General features: G+C 52.0%; 1 protein-coding gene across 4 annotated transcripts in view; it reads left to right on the forward strand.

Moving 5' to 3' along the window:
- Col26a1 (collagen type XXVI alpha 1 chain) overlaps positions 1 to 21,037 on the forward strand; it is a 144,238-nt gene that overhangs the window by 108,723 nt on the left and 14,478 nt on the right. For all 4 annotated transcript variants that reach the window (XM_057765534.1, XM_057765533.1, XM_057765532.1 and 1 more), the window contains exons 4-5: positions 12,870 to 12,931; positions 20,091 to 20,247. In XM_057765534.1, coding sequence (XP_057621517.1) covers positions 12,870 to 12,931; positions 20,091 to 20,247 — 219 coding nt within the window. The remainder of the gene's footprint in view (positions 1 to 12,869; positions 12,932 to 20,090; positions 20,248 to 21,037) is intronic.

Below are 21,037 nucleotides of genomic sequence, written 5' to 3' on the forward strand. Positions count from 1 at the left end.
CCAATAAGCTAATCAATAATAATGATGATGATGGTGATGATGAGGAGGAGGAGGAAGAGGAGGAGGAAGAAGAAGAGGAGGTGCAGGAGGAGGAGGAGGTGGAGGAGGAGAGAGATTTCAAGGCAGACACAGTGGCACAGCCCTGTAACCCCAGCATTTGGGAGGCCGAGGCAGGAGGATCATGATTTTGCAGCCAGGCTGAGCTACTTAGTACAATCCTGTCTCAAAACAAAACAGAACAAAAACACAAGAAAAACCAAACGAAGCTGAGGGGGTAAAGCGCTGAGTTCACACATGAAGGACCCAAGTTTGTATCTTCTGAACACACAAAAGCATCAGGCATGGTGCAGGCTGTTTCCAAGACCACCTGCCCCCAGGTAGATTCCCAGTGAGAAACTGAAGACATGATTGATTCCGTCTCCTGGTGGATCAATGACTGCAGAGGGGTCAAGACAAGACGTAGGACAAGACAAGTCTTGCCGAAAAACCCTCGCCAACCTGGGTGCCAGCTCACAAAAGCTGCATCCTTGGCGCTCTCTGAACAACTCGCAGGCAGCTCCATGTATCAGGCTCTCCTCCCTCGCAGGACCTGCTGTTTCTCTGACCTTGGGAAGGGCCTTAGAGAGTCTGTCGAGTTTCAGGGACTTCCAGAGACTGAGTCATTTATTTCCTTGGAGCTTCTCTCAGGGGTGCAGTGCTACAGCTTGGAGCCCATAACCACACAACAGGGGCCTGCACCTGTAATTCCAGAACTGGAGAGAAAACTAACTGGCTGGCTAGCCTAGCTTGCATGGTGCAGTTCCAGGCTAAGGAGAGACCCTGCCTCAAACAGAAGATGGGTGGCATCTGAAGATTGATACTTAGGATGACCTTCCCAGTGCACCTCCCTACACAGACACACACACACAAACACACGCACGCACCCACATATGCATGCATGCATGCACACACGCACACACACACACAACACCAAGAGATCAATAAATGAAAAAAAAACATTTAAAAAAGCCAATCAGGGCTTTTTATTTTTTATTATAGGGACATGTTTATAATCCTATGGTGGAGATGGAGGCAGGAAAATCAGAAGTTCAAGGTCAGATCCCACCTCATAGTGAATTCAAGGTCACCCTGGACCACATAAGATTCTGTCTCAAACAAAAGCAAACACCTATGAGCCAATGTGAGGGGGAACTAGAACAGTCCAATGGAGAAACCGTTGAAGGACACAAAGGGACACGGGAGGGAACAGAAAAGCCTCACGCACTGTTAGAAGATAACCTGCCTCTCTGGCAGCGCAGAAAAGAGAGATTCAGGGGCTGGAGAGACGGCTCAGTGGTTAAGAGCACTGGCTGCTCTTCCAGAGGACCCGCGTTTGACTCCCAGCGCCAATGGCAGGTGGCTCCCTCCTGCCTGTAACTCCAGCTCCAGATCTGACTCGCTCTTCCGGCCTCTGAGGACACCTGGACTCATGGGCACATACACAAGCAAACATACATACATAGTTAAAAACAAAATCACTGCACTCTGTTTAATTGTGGGTTCTTTGTCCTCCTCCTTCTCCTCCTCCTCCTTCTTTTGAGACAGGATTTTACTGTGTAGCCCTGCCTGGCTTCAAAATTATGACATTGCCACCTTCCCCTCCCCGGGAGTGAGATTACAAACATGTAAGAAGAAAATACAAATTCAAGTCACAGGAGATGTCTCCTCACACTCACCGGGTTGGCAGAGATGTTGAATCCCAACATCTCCAGCACGTGATGAGGGAGGCAGGGTACACGGTGCTGGTAGTTCCCACAGCTCAGGCTCAGCTTGACTTCAGTGCTGACCTAGCCGGCAGGGGGAAGCAGGCAACAGGTGGGACTGTGCTGCTGTTTGAGTCGTTGTGTGTGTATGGGTGGTTGTGCATGTGTGTGTGTCACAAGACCATCCTGCCCACAAGAACCCAAGAAAGCAGAGATGGTGAAACTAAGCCCAGAGAGGTTAATTAACCCATCCAATGTCACACAGCCTGATTGAAACCTAGGTGGTCCACAGCCTTAAGCATCATGGCTGCCTGATCTAGGCTCAGGCCTCAGTGGTGGTTTTCAGGATGAGATGCGTTCACACTGAACATGGGGCATGAGTATAGGTTTGGCACTTGAGACATCGTCCAGTGAAGTTCCTTCACTCTAACCTGTATCCTCTCTGCCTAGGCTGCTCCTGGGTCCTCTCGGGCAATTGGGGGTGAGCGTCCCCCCTTCCCGCCTGCTCGCTCTCTCCTGTCTCGCGACACAGCCAGGATGGAGGGCCGCCAGTCCTCTTTATCAAAGATCTTTATCTCCATCTTTAATCCGTGTGCCTGCAGCCTGAGCTGTTCAGGAAATGGAGAACAGCTGTTGGGGGGGGGGGGCGAGGGGACAAAACAGAAGGGTGCAGCAGGGCAGGGAGGCACTTCCTGTGCACAAGAGGAAGTTCCAGTGCTAAGCCCCCAGGACACACTGGGACAGGGAGCCTCAGAGAAGCAAGCTACCCTTTGGGTCTGCTGAGGGTCTGCTGGGAGGGGACAGGGAAAGCCGATCTGACTGGAAAACCTGTGAGCAAGGCGTGAGCCCTGTCTCTACTGCTACTCGGCTTTGTACATAATAGGATGTCCACAGTGCTAGCGTTCTGCACGCTAGCCTCCTCCTACTTGTGTTTATAGTTAGAAATGTTTATTATTCATTATTATTATTATTTATTTAATGAGAATTGAATCTAGGGCCTACTACATAACTAAGAAAGTATTTTGCTGATGAGACACGCCCCCAGCCCCTCACTGGGGGATTCTAGGCAGGGGCTCTACCACTGAGCCACACCCCAGCCCCTCACTGGGGGATTCTAGGCAGGGGCTCTACCACTGAGCCACACCCCGGCCCCTCACTGGCCATGCTTCTGCATTAGCCTCCCAGGTATCTGAGATTGAAGCCTGAACCATCATGCTGGGTTCTGATTTGGGAATCAATCTTTTTTCCTTGTTTCTGTCTCTCTTGCTTGATCTCTCTCCATCTATGTGAGTACACGTATGCCATGGAACACATATGTGGAGGTCAAATGACAACCTCAGGAAAGGATTCCTCCCCTCCACCTTGTTTGCGGCAGGTCCTTTGCTGACTGTGGTCTGTATAAGCCACGCTAACTGGCCTGAGAGGTTTGGTGGGTTCTCCTGCCTCTAATCTCACCAGATGAGAGCCAGGATCACAGATGTCTGCTACCACATCCCGATTTATGTGGGTTCTGGGGATGCAAACTTAAGTCCTCACGCTTGTGAGCCAAGCTGTTTAGCCACTGGGCCGTTTCTCTAAGCCAAAAAGTCAGAATTATTTGTAGCTTGGGCTACCACGAGCGAGCCGGCCACACTCCTTCGCACGCATGCGTCTTGGCGAATACATATATTCATTTTGTTTGGCATGTTAGTCAAGTTATCTTACAGTTAGACTTGCTAGAAACGAGCAGGGCATTTTTTAACAGTGGTTGCACCGTGGGCTGGTAGGATGGCTCAGTGGGTAAGGGCGTTGGCTATCAGGCCTCATGACCTGATATCAATCCCCAGACACCCTGAGTAGAAGGAGAGACTGGTTCCTGTCCTCTGCCCTCTGCCCTTGATGCTATGACATGCACACACATACCCCCCACAAATAATCAGTATACAAAATAAGTTAATTCAAAAATGACTGTACACTGCTGTGAAGTGTGAGCATCCCACCTGCTCCATTCGCAATACAGATACAATTTGTACATCTTTTCCTATAGTATTGATTTTTTTTCCCATTAAAAAAATGCAATTGAGCCAGGCAGTGGTGGTGCACGCCTTTAATCCCAGCACTTGGGACACAGAGACAGGTGGATTTCTGTGAGCTCGAGGCTAGCCTGGTCTATGGAACTAGTTCCAGGATAGTCAAGGCTACACAGAGAAACCCTGTCTCAAAAACAAAACAAAACAAAACAAAACAAAAAAACAAAAAAACAAAAACAAAAAAAGTAACTGTGTCCTTGGGCTGGTGTGTAATGGGGTGGAAGGATGGCACACAGAGCCTACACGGGGCTCTGAGCTCAAATGCCAACAACCAAAAATAACATTCTTCAAATTATATCACATATGAGAAAAAGGCAGTTCTTTAAGGCTTCAAATTTTTTGTTTGTGTGTTTCTCAAGATGGGGTTTCTCTGTGTAGCCCTGGCTATCCTGGAACTTGCTCAGTAGATCATGCTGGCCTCAAACTCAGAGATTTGCCTGCCTCTGCCTCCTGAGAGCTGGGATTAAAGTCATGTGCCACCACCACCTGGCTAGGGCTTTGAACTTTTATAAAAGAGAAGTGGGGGCTGAAGATGTAGCCCAGTTGGTAAAGGACCTACCTAGCATACTTGAGGCCCTGGGTATCATCTCCAGCATTGCATAAACCACAGTGGGTGGCACACACCTGTGACCCCAGCACCTAGGCAGGAGGATCCGGAGTAAAAAGTCATTCTGGGCTCTGTGATTCAAAACCAAGTTGAACTCCCCATTTTCGCATATTCATGCTTTGTTTTCTTCTCTCTAGCTTCCTCTCTCCTTTGGGTGATGTTTGTCCTTCACCATCTTTCTGAGAGGAGGGATGTGGAGTATGAATTTGTGTCTCAAGGCTTTGCGTGTCTGAAACCAAGGCCTTCATTCTAGTCTCAGATCCTGAAGGACAGTTGTGCTGGGTATAGAATCCTAGCCAGAAAACCGTCTTTCTCAAAAGAGTACTGCTAGCTCCCACCTTCTACTTCCATCTCTTTGTTACTGTTCAGGGTTCCAACACCAATCTGATTTCTGACATCTTCCATACGCCTCATTTGATCTTTGGAAACCGTATTTTCCTTACCTCTGAGACTCTGAAATTTTGCAATATTATGCCTATGCCTTCTTAAGGATTTGTCTTCATTTCTTTCTCTGTGGTGTGTGTGTGTGTGTGTGTGTGTGTGTGTGTATGAAGACTGGAACAGAGCATGGGGTCCCCTGGAGCTGGACTATAGGGGGTTGTGCACCATCTGATATGGTTGTAGGATACAGAACTTTGGTCTTATGGAAAAGCAGCTATTTCCCTAAATTACTAAACCATTTCCAGCCCCTGATGTGTTTTTTAAAGTTATGTTTATGGGAGGAGGCATGCATGTGGAGGTCAGACGACGACTTGCAGGAATTGGTTCTCTTCTTCCACCCTGTGGGTTCCAGGGATTGAGTGTTTCAGGATTGGCCTCTAGTGCGTTACCTGCTGAGCTGTCTCACCAGCCCTCAATTCACAAATCCCCCAAAACATTTCCATTTTAGGTAAACTTTTCCAATAACTTCTTGGTGACTTCCTTTCACTCCCTTTGTCTGGTTCCTTTTCCTTTAACCGCCGACCTCCTATTATTCTTCAAATTTCCTTTTTATTTTCTTGTCAATTTTCACACTCTTTTTTCCCTTCCAATCTTGTAAAACAAAAGCCTAAATCTGTAATCCTTTACTGACTTTTCTATTCGCTTTTTAAAAAAATTTATTTCCAAATGTGCATTTTTTTTGTCTCTTTGCTGTAATAAAAAAAAAAAACACCCTGACAAAAGCAAGAGTGTTTGTTTTGTAGTTGTTGTTGTTGTTTGTTTGTTTTTCTGACTCACAGTTGAAGGTACAACCATCATGGGCGAGAAGTCACAAAAGCAGGGACTTGAAGAAGATGTTCACGTACCCAGCTGTCAGGAAACAGCCAGGAATCCTCTAGAGCTTGGTTCACTGTCTCCTGCCCAGGGTGAACTCTGGGTCTTTCTGCATTAATTAACGTTACCATGGTGACCCCCTCAGACATATGCAGCTGTCCATCTCACAGGTGCTTGTAGGATCTGCCAAGTCCATCATAAGCACTGCCCTCCACCAGGGCCTGTGAGCTAAGACAGGCCTAATTCTGCCTTCTGCCTGTCGTACTGGAGACACTGAGCCCACACTAGGGCTTTTTCCTGGGGCCACTGTGCTATACTGCGCCCTGGCCTGGCAGCATCTTTCCCTGTGGCTTTGGATCTATCGTCTCCCAACAGGGCCCAGGAGTCTTGGCTGGGAACAAGGGTCTCCCCAGTCTAAGAATCTCCTGGAAATAGTCCTTGGTTGCGCTGGCTTACTGGTAACAGCACCCTGGCGGTGCCCACTGACATCCACTCTGGGGCCTCTAACAGAGGGAGCTGACTTCAGGGGAACAAGATCACTGTCCCCTCAAATTCCCTGTTAGGGTCTATGACAAAGCCTCCCAATGAGATTGCGCTGTCTCTTTAAGCTCCCTGCAGTAGCCAACTCCTACCTTATCGACAAAGCCCTTCTCAGAGCCCAGCCTCTGAAGTGCAGCCTCACATAGGAGGTGAGGCCTGAGTTCTGAGAGTAGAGCCACCAGCAGCAGCAGTGCTGGACAAACGCCAGCAGCAGAAGGACCCATCGGCCACTCTTGGTGTGTGCAGGCAGAGTCTGTCAGCTAAGGGCGGAGAAGGACCTCAGGATCGTGACCAAGGCCCTGGGGCTGATCCAATGTCGATCCCTTTTACAGATGGGGGAGCTGATGTCATCCTTCAGTGAGCAAGAAAGGGGTCAAGCCCATGCTCTCAATATGTAGCCCAGGCTGGTCCAAAGCCCACTGTAGTCCAAGCTAACTTCAGATTTTCAGTAATCCTTCTGCCCTGGAATTACAGGTGTGTGTCAACATGCCTGGTACTTCTCTCTCTCTCTCTCTCTCTCTCTCTCTCTCTCTCTCTCTCTCTCTCTCTCTCTGTGTGTGTGTGTGTGTGTGTGTGTAGGCTAGAGGACTACTCAGTTCTCCCACTTTTATTTGGGTTCTGGGGATTGAACTCGGCACACCTTTGCCCAGTGAGCCACCTTGTTAGTCCTGGCCGGCCTGGCCTGGGAACTCACAGTCCTGCCTCCACCTCTCCATCTCCTACTGGTACGAACCACCACAATTGTCACCTTGTGTTTTTGTTTGTTTGTTTGTTTTTTCTAGACAGGGTTTCTCTGTGCCTCTAACTGTCCTGGAACTCGTTTTGTAGACCTGGCTGGTCTTGAACTCACAGAGATCCCCTTGCCTCTTTCTTCCAAGTGCTAGGATTAAAGGTGTGTTCCACCACCGCCCCACTGCTGCCTTAGTTTTTGAGACAAGGTTTTTCACTGGCCTGGAACTTAGCAAGTTTGATAGGCTAGGTGACCAGTTGGCCCTAAAGGCCCACGGGTGGGCACCACCTCATGCCTGTCGTTTTTGTGTGGCCTCTGGGAACTGAACTCAAGTCCTCATACTTGTAAGGCAGGCTCATTGCTGAGAACATCACTCCAGCCACCTGGGGTGTTGATAACTCACAGGGATCAACAGATCCTCCCCCGGCCCATGTTCTAGATGCCTGGAATGTCCTTGTTCCCAGCTTCTCCTCCTGGCCTAAGTGTTTTCTGACAGTAATCAGAATGGGCTCAAATCTTCAGAGTCCCCCAAGTTAAAGCCTGAATCTTACTGAGAGGGCCACCGAGGCACAGAGCAAGGCAGAAATATCTTTGTCTGGGTCCCAGAGCCAGGGGACAGGACCAGTCCCCACCTACGCTGCTTAATAATTGGAACAAGTTAAACAAACAGGCTTTAACTGCCTGTTGGTGACAGATTCCAGGGGCGCCATAGACCAACCAGATGTGGAAGGCCTGCTCTGGCTGGTGGCATGCGGTGTCCGAGCTGGCTGGGTCTCTTAGGACACCCCTCTGAGGCTGGAGCGTGAGACACGCCTCACCCACCCTGTCTTCCAAGGGCCAAGGCACTGCACACCTGCCAAAGCAGCCGAAGCCAGAGCAGACTGGGTTGGGCTCAACACATTTCCAGAAACGGGTCCCCACAGACCTAAGGCTCCTCCCTTGGCTGCCCTTGCCCCCTGTGAAGGGTCTTATTTGTTGCTCCGGACCCTGGAAACAGCCCTTAGAAGCCTTTAGAGGCCTCAGGAATGGGCGGTTCACCCAGAACCCTGGAAGGGCCAAGATACTAACTTACCACGACCCAGGTCCGCTGTGGCTTTCTGGCTCTTTGTGGTGGCCCCCTGGGGTAGGGTGGGGACCTCCCAATCTGGGCAGGGGGTGCCAAGGTTCAAGGTGAAAATCACTTTCGCAACAACGGCCAAGTAGGGTGTGGTGGTGTGTGCTGTTAGTCCCAGCACTTAGGAGGTGGAGGCAGGAGAATCAAGAGTTCGTAGTCCTCCTTGGCTACACAATGAATTCAAGGCCAGCCTGCACTACAGAAAACCCTGTCTCAGGAAAAAAACCAAAAAAGTAGATGATGGGTAGAGGATGAGATGGGGGATGGGTGGGGGTTCAGTGAGGGATGGGTGAGGGTGCATGGGAAATGGATGAAAGACGAGCAAAGAGCGCTGTCCGGCACAAGACAGGGCCTGGAGTTACAGACGATGGTCTTGCCCACCCTGCTATGGTTTTCCTTTAAATGGCCCAGGAATCTTGGGCTGGGAGAGAGGAAAGAGACACCAGGAATCCTCCAGGGCCCCTGCTCTTGCTGCAGACACAGTTTACCAACACGTAACACACACACCCAAATCCACACCCCCACACCCTACACCCCCACGGCCCCACACACGCACTCACGCACGCATGCACACATGCATGCACGCCCCAAGAAGCAGCTCTCTTGGGACCCAGTGTTTGATCGGTGGCCTCCCTAAACTCCAGTGTCCATGGCCCTTTCCTTTTTGGCTGGTCCCATCCCAGAGAGGACCTGTCCCTGTCTGCTCCAGGGTTAGCTGGGCCCAATGGCTGTGACCTGGCTCTCACTGGTTTGCAAGGATGAGCTTGAACGCCGGACTGCACTCAGTCTCACAAGACATCACTGGCGGCAGGCGTTTGCCGAGGTAGCCTCGGCCTTTTCGCTCTGTTGTACGTCTGCTGTATTTTTCTCTTTACCTCCGGTTCCCCCTCTAGGGAACATGTGCATTTAATCTGCCAAGTTAAACCAGAAGACCACTTCCCACTTGCTTTTCCTTTCTAAAGTCCTGCCGGTCTCGGCCTCGGATACTGTATACATCCTCATTCCTCTGCTTGTGTTAATATTCCGTGTTTATCGCTCCATCTTTAATCTGTTTTATGTATCGGGGCGACAGGGTTTTATGGAGAGGGGGAAAGAGTCCTTGTTCCTAAAACCTGTTTATAAACCACTGATGCGGAACAGCCCTTGGTAGGAGGGAGGAACTGGGGTGTGTGTATTTGTGTGTCTGAGCGCCTGAGTGGTGCAGGGAAGGCTCCATGCAAGCCTTACAATTTTTTTCCACTAAGTCAAGTAGAGCTGGGGAGCAGAAGGTGCCCTGGGCGCCATTATTCTTGCTAAGTGATTGTCAGCTTGAGCCTGGGGATGGAAGTGGAGGAGGAGGTGGAGGACAAAGCCCCACTCACCTGTTCTCATAATCCTACTGTAGCAGACACTTAGAGCTGGGCCAGGTGCCACACGCCTGTCATCCTAGCTACTCTGGGGCCTGAGGCAAAGAAATGGAAAATTGTAGATCAGGCTGGACTACAGAATAAGTTCAGGACTAGCCTGAGCAACTTCATGAGTTCTTGTTTCAAAATACAGAGGTAAAAGAGAGCTGGGGATGGGGCTTAGTGGTAGAGCATTTGTCTAGAGCCCTCCCCCACCCTGCAATAAGGAGTTCCATTGTAGAGCACTTGCTCTACCCCCAGTGAGGGGCCGGGGTGTGGCTCAGTGGGAGAGCACCTGCCTGGAATCCCCCAGTGAGCGACTGGGGTGTGGCTCAGTGGGAGAGCACCTGCCTGGAATCCCCCAGTGAGGGGCCGGGGTGTGGCTCAGTGGTAGAGCACCTGCCTAGAATCCCCCAGTGAGGGGCTGGGGTGTGGCTCAGTGGGAGAGGAGCTGCCTAGAATCCCCCAGTGAGGGGCTGGGGTGTGGCTCAGTGGTAGAGCCCCTGCCTAGAATCCCCCAGTGAGGGGCTGGGGTGTGGCTCAGTGGGAGAGCTCTTACTCTGGTTCAATATCCAGTATCTCAAAAACAAAACAAAACAACTGGACACTTCAAGCTTCTTGTGCCGAAAAGCACAGCCTCCTCACCTGGGCCTGTAAGGTAACTGAGAAAAAGCAGGCTGGAAGCCTGGTATCTCCACCTTCACTCGGCATTCATCCTTTACCCGGGTCAGCTGCTACCCTTGCTCATGGGTCCAGTAGTCACTCAGGGGCATCCATCTAAAACTAGATGATACCTGATCTAGCTGATCACCCTCATAGTGAAGTGAAGGGTGAGACTAGAGTCACAGAGACACCTTACTGTCAGTGTCTATGTCCTCCTGTTCCAGAACCCACAGAGCGTCCCTTTGTTGTGGACCTGTAGTTGTGTGGCTGAAGAGGTGGCTCAGTGGTTAGCACTCGCCATCATTGCAAAAGACAGAGTTCAGTTCCAAGAACTCATGTAACTCCTGTAAGTCCAGTTCCAGGAGATAGTGCACCCTCTTCTGGCCTGTGCTGGTACCTGCACTCACGAGCACACACACTCTTATACAGTCATACACACAGACACATAAATGAAAGTAAAATAAATCTTTAAAAAGCCTAAACCTACAGACACCTTGAATTCCAGAAAATGAAGATCAAAGCCGTAAAGAGGAGGGTGCTGAAGTAGCTTGCTTCTGAGAACTGACCTGTCCCCTCAAGTGACAAGGCTTCCTTGGACCTCTTCGCAGAACCAGACTGAGACAGTGACAACCCAGACCCCACCTTGACCAGAACTGTGTAATTATACATGGCTCTCCCTCCCTGCCCTGACCCTTCCTCTTAGACCAAGAGTTTATGTCGGGGCCACAGATGGACTTAGGGGCATGTGACCCCTTTATCTGCTCCCTTCCTGGTATGCACTGGCCAAGTCCCCTCTTGGCTTTTCCTTATTACTCGCCGTCTCTTTGCATTTGATTTTACTCTCCTTATTTTGTTTTATTGTTTCGGGACATGCGTCGGGGCATGCGTATGTGTGACACATGTATACATGCGTGTGCGGGTTCACACACATGTGCACTTCCTGCAGAGGCCTGTGGAAGACATCAATTGTTCCGCTCTGCTATTCTTCACTTTCCTTTCTTGAGACCAAGTCCCCCACTGAACCGGGAGCTCGCTGTTTTCCTGCCTGGGCTGGCAGCCAGCAAGCCCCAGCATCCTCCTGTCTGTGCTCCCCACAAGAGTTCCGGGGACTTGAACTCAGAATCTCATGCTTGCACACTGAGCCTCTTCCCCAGCCTTTACTTTTTTTTTTTTTTTTTTGAGATAGAGGCTTCTGTATCCCAGGTTGCTCTTGAACTTTCGACCTTCCTGCCTCCGCCTCTGGAGGGCTGGGATTATAAGTGTGTGCTATACCCATTTTATTTTCTCTTTAAATGGGGCACCAGGCCGGTGCCCAGCTTAGCCTGTGCACACTCAGAGAGCTAGTGCTTTTGTCCTAACACTCGTTACCCCAGGACTTACCACACCCCTCCTGGAGGGTTGCAACCTCTCAGCAGCCTGTGTCCAAGGCGCTGGCACCCACGTGGGCACAACTATTCAGTCAGCCCGCAATGCCCCCCATGTCTCTGGGCATCTGTTTCTCCAGAAGGAGGTTCCTTCCTACAAATCTAGGCTTTGAACTGGGCAAAGAACACAGAGCGACCGAGCCGAGCCGAGAGACAAGCCTTGAGGTCTAAAGCAATCAAAGCTCTCAGGAGCAGCTTTGACCGTCTGTTTTCCCATTAAAGAGCTTTGGTCTGGGGAGACTGACATAAACAGATAATTAAAGTGAGAAGAGGTGAAGGCCTGGGGAGCTTCATTATTGGTGGCTGTGTATGTGAGAGAGAGAGGGGAGGGAAGGGGAGGGAGTGTGTGTGTGTGTGTGTGTGTGAGAGAGAGAGAGAGAGAGAGAGAGAGAGAGAGAGAGTTGTGTGTAAGACAGAGAAGTGTGTGTCTAAGGAAGGGTATGTGTATAGGAAAGAAAAAGGTGTGTGTATGTATGTAAGAGTGTAGTGTGTGTGTGTGTGTGTGTGAGAGAGAGAGAGAGAGAGAGAGAGAGAGAGTAGCTGTGTAGCCCAGGCTAGCCTGAAAGTTGTACTGTAGCCCAGGCTAGCCTGGAATTCTCGCTGACCCTCCTGCCCAGCCTCTCACATACTGGAATCATAGGTATTAACCACTATGCACAGACCCCAAGAATTTACAGGGGTTTTGTTTATTTTTAGATAGGTCTTATGTATCACAGGCTGGCCTTGAACTTGATATACAGTTGGGGTGATCCTGAGCATGTCCTCTGGAATCCCAGGCCTGCACCATGCCTGGATTTTGCAGTGCAGGCTGGCTGGCCAGTGCACTCCCTCCCAGCGGAGCCCTAACCTAGCTCTCGGAAGGAGCCTTACAGCCTGCAAACCCGACTTTCACCTTCTTGAAGCTCTCCTTCCAGTGCTACCCATGGGCTTCTGAACACTGCCAGACCTACCCCCCAGACCCTCTGGGGTGAGGACAGGCTCATTGCCACCCCTCCTCCCAGCCCCCAGATGAGCTGGCTGGATACAGTTTTGCTCCCATCTGGGTCTCCGGATGTATCAACCACACTGCAGGCTTTAGACCTCCCGTTAGATGCCACTGTCTCCAGCATGTCCTCCTTGACTGTCCCCCACCCAGGCTGACCCAAGCATAGAGGGATGCAAGGAGGGGGATAGGTCTCAAGGACAAGGCCCTGATGATGGGGAGGATTTTCCAGGCGATATCTTGGACATGTCTTACCCAGCTGTCACTAGAGGCTATCCTTGCCGTCGGGCTTCCCCTTCTGGGTGATGGGGGGTCCTATGCTGTACCTCACTTTGGTTCTTCTTTCTTTTTCTTTCCAGAGTGTATGAACTGTACCCGGCTTAGCGATATGAGTGAGCGCCTGACCACGCTGGAGGCCAAGGTTAGATGGTCTGGGGGGCCTGGGGAGCCACAGCGAGTGGGGAGGGAGGGACATGCGACACATGCCGGATGTGGCTAGAAAATGTCCCTGTCCCAGGAGCCCGGCTAGCCTGGGCAGACTGTTCTCAGGCACTGAGACCTTCTGAGGCCCAGCGGCTCTGAGTGGCCTTCAGTAGAGCAGCCTCCTAAGATAGGAAGAGATTAAGGTCTCAGGGAGTCGCTGTCCCCAGTTCCCACCGCTCCTCCCAGCTAAGAGGACCTGCTCGGGACTGGGCATAGGGGAAGGTACTGGGAAAGACATGGGGGAGGGGCTGTCAGATGAGGGGCAAGTTCTCAATGGATGCTCCAGGGACCTAAGGACTTGTGGCTCGAGCCCCCACCCCCACCCCGTGCCCTCTCGCTGTGCCAGGAGAGGGCTAAGGGTGCAGAGAACCCTGTGCATAGGACACGTGTGTTCACTGTCTGGGTGCCTACCCTGTGCATAGGACATTTGTCTCACTGTCTGGGTACCTGCACAAACCCTGAGGCTCCATGTTGTGGTCCCACTAGGGAGTGTGTTGGGTAACAAGCATTCCTGGGGAGACACGACACACTCACCCTAGACATGGAGCCCAGAACAACTACCACCAAAGTCCAACTTGATGAGCCGATGGGTTTTATTGGGGTTACTCATAGGAATATAAGTGAAGGGTTACTATGGGAACAGAAATGGCTCAAAGACAACTGCATCACCAAAGCCCAGCGATGGTGATACAGCTCACAAAGCTGGGAGCCTGGAGCTCACTGCGCAGCTTGCAGGCAGCTCATCCCGTTAGCAATAGGAGTCTACCTTACGGTTCCTCTTGGGGGCACTGTGGAGCAAATGCTGGGAACTCACAAGCCCAGCAGCCTCTCTTGTTCCACACTGGGTGAAGTTTCTTCAGAGTCAGTCCCCCTCTCCCGTGACGACCCTGCTTTCATCCTGAATCACAGCACCTCGCTAGCCAGAAAGCAGCGGGCAAAATCAAAGGTGCCTACGACAGGCCCCTTAGAGGGCCATGCTCTGTTCCCACCACACCCAGAGCAGGAGGGGTGGTGCGTGTGCGTGCGTGCGTGCGTGTGTCCTGCTGGGGTCACAGAGCCTTTTGAAGGCATAGGAACTTCTGTAGTAGCTTGGCTGTCTAGACAGAGCCAGCAGGATTAGGCGGGACTCACCTGAGCTCCAGAGAGAGAGAGAGACAGAGAAAGAAGGAAGGAAGAGGAGGAGGAGGAGGAGGAGGAGGAGGAGGAGGAGGAGGAGGACCAGTGAGCCAGTGGGTAAGGGAGCTTGCGGCCCAGCCCCATGGCCTGAGTTCAATTCCCAGCATGCATATGGTGAAGGGAAAGAACCAACTCTTTCAAGCTGTCTGCTGACCACAGGTGCACCACCACACACCTTGTACAAACACTCGCACACTTGCGTAATAAAAAAAAAGAAGTTCAGGGACAGGCTGTGGGGGATATTATGGAGAACCTAGAATATTCAAGGCCCCTATACATGCACAGCCGCCTGTGCTCAAACCCCTATACGAGCAGGCAGAGTCTCCCAGCCCAGGCCCAGGGCATTGTGGGGACTGAGAGGTCCTCTGTTCCCTCCGGAGTCAGGATCTCTTGGGGGCTTTGGGGTGGAAGGTTTCCCCAGCCGGGACCAGGTCAACCTTGGAAAGGGTGGGTAGGATGCAGGGGACCAGGCTGGGACGAACTTCTGCCCCTGAGGTTTTAGAGCCAGGGAGGAGAGTCGGCCTGATGGGCACTTTCCAAAGCCGTGGTAGGGTTTGGCACGGAGGAAAAGCTGACGATTTGGCCTGGCTCTGGTTCAGCATTCTGGGTGTTAAAAGTCACAGCTTTTGGGGGCCAACTGTCTTCCCTTGCACCTGGCCCTCATGCCTGCTCTCTGGCTGGGAGCCATTCCTCCCCCGTCTCCTCGCTCCTGACAACCCCTGCCACAAAGGGTCTCAACAGTTGTAAGCAGCCGCTGCTAAAGGCTTGCCCTCCATCCTTCAGGCTGGCAGAGGGACCTCAGGGTATTGTGAAATAGCCAGCTTCAAGATGGGGTGGAGCATTCAGAAGCTTGGGGTGTGGGATCCAGGGAGGTAGCTTGAATCTGGGGAGCATGGGGCCCACCCTGGAGCAGAGCCCAGCTCCTCAGCCCAGGTTGCTTCAAACAGACCCCTGAGTGCTCAGGTAGGGGCTGAGGACACTGCTTCTTGTCAGTGTCATTTCCCAGGTGCCTGTACAGTGCCCCTGTGTCTCCCGGCCTGGGGTTCAATCCCTGGTACAACAAAAGAAAACAACAAACAAAAAAATAAAACCAGGCCTAATGAGGCAGCCTGCCTAAGAGTCGCAACGCAGAAGCCTAGAGCCTGAGGCTTCCGTTTCCTCAGAATAAGCTTCTGTGTGGTGCATCAAGTTGTAAGAAACAGACCCAGCCAACAAAAGTGAGCCAACGGACGCCCTACATATATCTGTTCAGATGGAAGTCCAAGAATTGGATGTCTTGGATTTTGTTCAGTGCCTGTCATTGTCCCTTCCCCGCTGCCTCCCCAATTTATCCGGCCTTGCAAGACGCCTCGTGTTAAAAGCGGCTGCCGCAGCTCACGCTCTCCCATCATCACCCTGCTCGGTGAGACCGAGCGCTCCAACAGAATCAGTGTCCCACAGGTCAGCCCTGGGCAGTGGATTCCCCAGGGGTCACCAGCCAGGAAGACGAGCCCCCGACCCAGGAGAAAGAGACAGACATGATTAACATCTAATTGTGCTTCTGTCTCTGGACCACACACACAGACTCAGCACAGTGGGAAGATCAAGAGCAAGGTATGAAGGGAAAGTTGAGGGACAGGCAGCCATTAGGGTAGGCTTCCTCTCGTCCTGGGCAAGGATGGAAGACAAGAGGCCAGCAGGGGCCTGGCTCCTCTTCTGCATTCTGTCCTCTGCTTTTCCAGTTCCCACTTCACTAGCCCTAAGGACTGAGGGGGACCCCAAGAAGTGAAACTTACACAAATCCCAGCACTCAGGTCTCTGATGGAGGAAGGTGGGGGCCTGACTGTCATGACATCATCAGGCCACTGTCTCACAAGATCTGTAGTCTGCTTTTCTTTCCTTTCCTTTCCTTTCCTTTCCTTTCCTTTCCTTTCCTTTCCTTTCCTTTCCTTTCCTTTCCTTTCCTTTCCTTTCCTTTCCTTTCCTTTCCTTTCCTTCCCTTCCCTTCCCTTCCCTTCCCTTCCCTTCCCTTCCCCTTCCTTCCTTCCTTCCTTCCTTCCTTCCTTCCTTCCTTCCTTCCTTCCTTCCCTTTTTCCTTTCTTCTTTCCTTCTTCTCTCTCTCTCTCTCTCTCTCTCTCTCTCTCTCTCTCTCTCTCTCTTCCTTCCTACTGTTCTTTTTCTTGTTGCACTGGGTGTGAGCATGGTCACACATATGCTCGTGAGTGCAGGCACGAATGCCACAGTCTGTGTGTGTAAGCAGAGAACAGCTTGCAGAAGTCGCTCCTTTCCTTCCACCATGTGGATCTTGGGGATGAAGCTCATGTTGGCAAGCTTGGCAGCAAAGCACCTCTACCCCCTGAGCTATCACACCAGCCCGTAGTCTGGCTTTCTTGGACTGTGCTCCATGTCAGTCCTGTTAAACTCAGCCGGGGCACAGGTGGAATTCTTCCCCATGGGAGGTCAGCCTTGCCAAGCCGTGAGCGCAGGAGCTCAGGCTGAGGCAGACTCAAATTTAACCGAGGCTGGGACACCTCTGCCCAGGTTCATGGGCTCTGTGGGCCATGATGGCCATGTGGAAGTATCTAGAAGGAGTCAGCCAAGCATTTCATGCCAAAGCAAAGAGCTGGTGGCAGATCCCTTAGAAGGAGCCCAGAATTTAGCAGGAAAGAGTATCGGGGTCAATCCTCAGAGACACAGGGTAGACACTTCTTCCTGGATCCCTCTGGCTTGCTGTTTGCCCCAGTTCCCTCCCCCATCCCACGTCTCCCCATCCTCTCACGTGGTTCTACTTCCGGTTCATGTACCTGGGACTGTCCCCTTGCCCATCTCTAAAGCCTGGGGGATACTGGGATATAGTGCACCCCAACTGCTTGTCAACTGTACCCCAAGCCTGCCCCTGTTTAATGGACAAGATCTTTATGGTCTCAGTACCCAGGCAAAAGTGGGGAACAGCCTTCCACCATCCGCCACAGGGGCTTCAGGTTCCTGTCATGCCATGACCACACGCACTGCGCTGAGTCACCAAGCTCATGCCATCCATGGACGCACATTTCTTCCGTTACCCGCCCCCCCCCCCGCACCTCTGCAGCACACCCAACAGTAGCCAGAGGTCTGGGATGCCCACGGGGTGGAGCAGGATTCAGAACCCTCCCTTTGTCCTGCGGACTGAGAGGTGGCAGGGGGCGGGGGCGGGCGGGGCAGGAGATCTAAGGCCTTGGTCTGACCACTCGCTCCTTGGGTGACCTCAAAGGAGTTAAGTGCAGTCCCTGAGCCTCCATTTCCAGTTCTTGTATGGGGAGGATCCAGGGAGTCTTCCTGGCTCAAGGATCAAAGAGAGTGGATTCGGGGAGTGGCACTGGTACCAGGTGGAGAGGGGTCTCACACAGCAGAACTGGAAAGGCATACCGCCTGTGGAACCTCAGGCTAGCCAAGGCCCCAGAGGGCTGTTTATCCCTTTGATTGTCAGCATCAGTGGGAGTAACAGCGTTCCCAAGTGTACCCCTCTCTGCCGGAGGGCCCACCAGACTCCAGACTAAACGCCCAGAGCAGTGGTTGTCCTGTGCTCAGCTCAGACACACCGCACCCTCTGCTGGACACAGCAGGAATAGCCAGGAGCCACTGGGTTTGGACATTTTAATTTTATTTATTTATTGATTATTGATCTTTAATCCGCACACGAAAGGATTGGAGAAATAACTCAACAGTTAAGAGCACTTGGTGCTATTTCTGAGGACCCAGGTTTGGATTTCAGCACCCGCATGATGGCTCACAGTTCTCCATAACTCCATTTCCAGGGGATCTGATACCCTGTTGTGACCTCCGTGGGCACCAAGCAAACACATGGTGCACAGACATACATGCAGGAAAAAATACTCACATACATAAAATAAAAATAAATAACTGTTTAAAAGTCAACACATAAAGTTATGGAGTTTGTTGTGGCGTTCTCATACATTCCTTTAAAAAGTGAATTGAGGGAAAGAGTTCCAGGCACAGGTTTTTGCATCTTTGAACCCTGCCTTCATTGAGGGGAGAGGGAAGGGCAAGGAGTACTGGGGAGCCACTGTCTCCTTGTAGTTTTGTTAGATGGTTACCAAGGGCCACAAACCAAAACCAAAAAGGTCATGTACATCTTCCTTCTTCATCCATTTCCCCATCTATGCATCCACCCACCCCTCCACCCACCCCTCCACCCACCCCTCCACCCACCCACCATCCACCCCTCCACCCACACCTCCACCCACCCACCCACCCCTCCACCCACCCCTCCACCCACCCACCATCCACCCCTCCACCCACACCTCCACCCACCCACCCACCCCTCCACCCACCCCTCCACCCATCCACCCACCCACCCCCTCCACCCACCCCTCCACCCACCCACCATCCACCCACCCACCCCCCTCCACCCACCCACCCACCCCTCCACCCACCCACCCACCCCTCCACCCACCCATCCACCCACCCACTCACCATCCACCCCTCCACCCACCCCTCCACCCATCCATCCACCCACCCATCCACCCATCCACCCACACATCCACCCACCCATCCACCCACCCCTCCACCCACCCACCCCCCTCCACCCCTCCACCCACCCCTCCACCCACCCACCCACCCACACCTCCACCCACCCACCCCTCCACCCACCCACCCCTCCACCCACCCCTCCACCCACCATCCACCCACCCACCCCTCCACCCACCCCTCCACCCACCCACTCACCACCCACCCCTCCACCCACCATCCACCCATCCATCCACCCCTCCACCCACACATCCACCCATCCATCCACCCACACATCCACCCACCCATCCACTTACCCATCCACCAACCACCCATCCACCCACACATCTACCCATCCACCCATCCCTATAGCAACCATCCTTCCTCCCATCCGTCTGTCCATTCATCCATCCTCAGTTATTCCCCAGTGAAGGAATGTGAGCACCAAGCCACGAAGAGAGGGGACACAGTGCATGCTCACAGTCTCACGTGTCAGTGAAGGGGGAGCTTGGCGTCACTCAGTCACAGTGACGAGTGGCTATAGAATGAACTAGAGGGTCCGGAAAGTCACAACTTCTCTAATGAGAGGAAGGACAGGGATGTACCTACCAAAGGATGTGTCCCTGCTCAGGGGACAGCTGAGTCTCAGGAACCATTGGGGGCGTGTGTCCTTGCACATCCATGCCCCTGTTCTGCTTCAACAACAGCAACAGCAATAACAACAACAACACACACACACAGTCTCATGTAGCCCAGGCTAGCCATGAACTCCTATGTACCCCAGGGTGACCTCAAACTCTTAATCTTCCTGTCGCCACCTCCCAAATACTGAGGACATGGGTGTCCCCATGAGGACACGGGTGTGCCCATGAGGACATGGGTGTCCCCATGAGGACATGGGTGTGCCCGTCATGCCCAACTTTCTTTCCATTGTCATTAAGAGTTTTAATTTTATTTATTTTTTTGTGGATGCGGGGTTAGGGGCAGGCACATGCCACAGTGCGCATTTGAAGGCCAGAGGACGAGCAGTAGGAGTCGGCTCTCTCCTTGCACTGTGTGGGTCTCAGGGATTGAACTCGGGTCGTCGGGTTTGGTGGCAAGTGTGTTTACTCTCTGAGCCATCTGGCCAGCCCACGTATGTTTTTATTTGTCTGAAAGTATTTTTTATGTACTTTAATTGTATTCAACTCGGAGGGAGGGAGAGAGAGAGAGAGATTGAGAGAGAAAGAGAGAGAGATCCTGAGTGTAAGAGAAATGTACAGTATTTGTCTTTCTGAGTCTGTTATATTTTGCTTAGCCTAACGATCTCTCTGCAAACAGCGCTCCTCTTGATAGCTGAATAATACCCTGTTGTGTGCTTAGACCCCATTCTTTTTGCCTGTTATCTACCCCCTCCTTGCTGGCCAGGGCCTGACCTTTCTCCGTTTTCTGACTAGGTCCTCTTGCTGGAAGCCGCTGAGCAGCCTTCAGGCCCAGACAATGATCTGCCACCCCCGCAGAGCACCCCGCCAACCTGGAATGAGGACTTCTTGCCAGATGCCATTCCCATTGCTCACCCAGGGCCCCGAAGGAGAAGACCCACAGGACCAGCTGGTGAGCAAGGCCCACCGGGGAGGAATCCGGCCAGGGAATGAGGTCAGAGTGGGCGCCCAGGGCCTCCACACATAGGCCACGCCCTGGCCTCCTGGGTCTGATTTGCTCATGTAGTGTGTTGAAACTTGAAGTAATTGCTTAAAAAATGGTGGATTAAGCATAACACCAGGAGTTCACATTCTTCTTAGAACAGTGTAAGATCTGGCCAGGTCTGGTGCCATAGGTCTGTGATCCCAGCTACCTGGGAGGCTGAGGCAGGAGGATTATAAGGTTTCTTGTTTTGTTTTGTTTTGTTTTTAAAGACAGGGTATCTCTGTGTATCTTTGGCTGTCCTGGAACTCACTCTGTAGACCAAGCTGGCCTCGAACTCATAGAGATCCACCTGCCTCTGCCTCCCGAGTGCTGGGATTAAAGGCGTGCGCCACCATTGCTCAGTTTCTATTTCTTTTTCTAAATGAAATAAATCCACAAACACAGAATTCACCATTTATCCCATTTACAGCATAAGCTGAAGGGTGTAGGTATAACTTGGTGATGGAGAAGGGTCCTGGGTTCAATCAGGACCAACAGAAAGATCTTCTAAAAAGGTAGTTTGAGGCTAGCAAGATGGCTCAGCAGGTAAAGGCACTTGCCACCAAGACTGAGAACCTGAGTTCAGTCCTCCAGCCCCACAGGTAGAAGGAGAGAATTGAGGAGCCGGATAAGTGTTGCACACCTTGAATCCCAGCACTCAGGAGGCAGAGGCAGACAGATCTCTGTGAGTTCGAGGCCAGCCTGGTCTGGTCTATGA

The sequence above is a fragment of the Chionomys nivalis genome, chromosome 3 (assembly GCF_950005125.1).
Source record: "Chionomys nivalis chromosome 3, mChiNiv1.1, whole genome shotgun sequence".
NCBI classification, from domain to species: Eukaryota; Metazoa; Chordata; class Mammalia; order Rodentia; family Cricetidae; genus Chionomys; species Chionomys nivalis.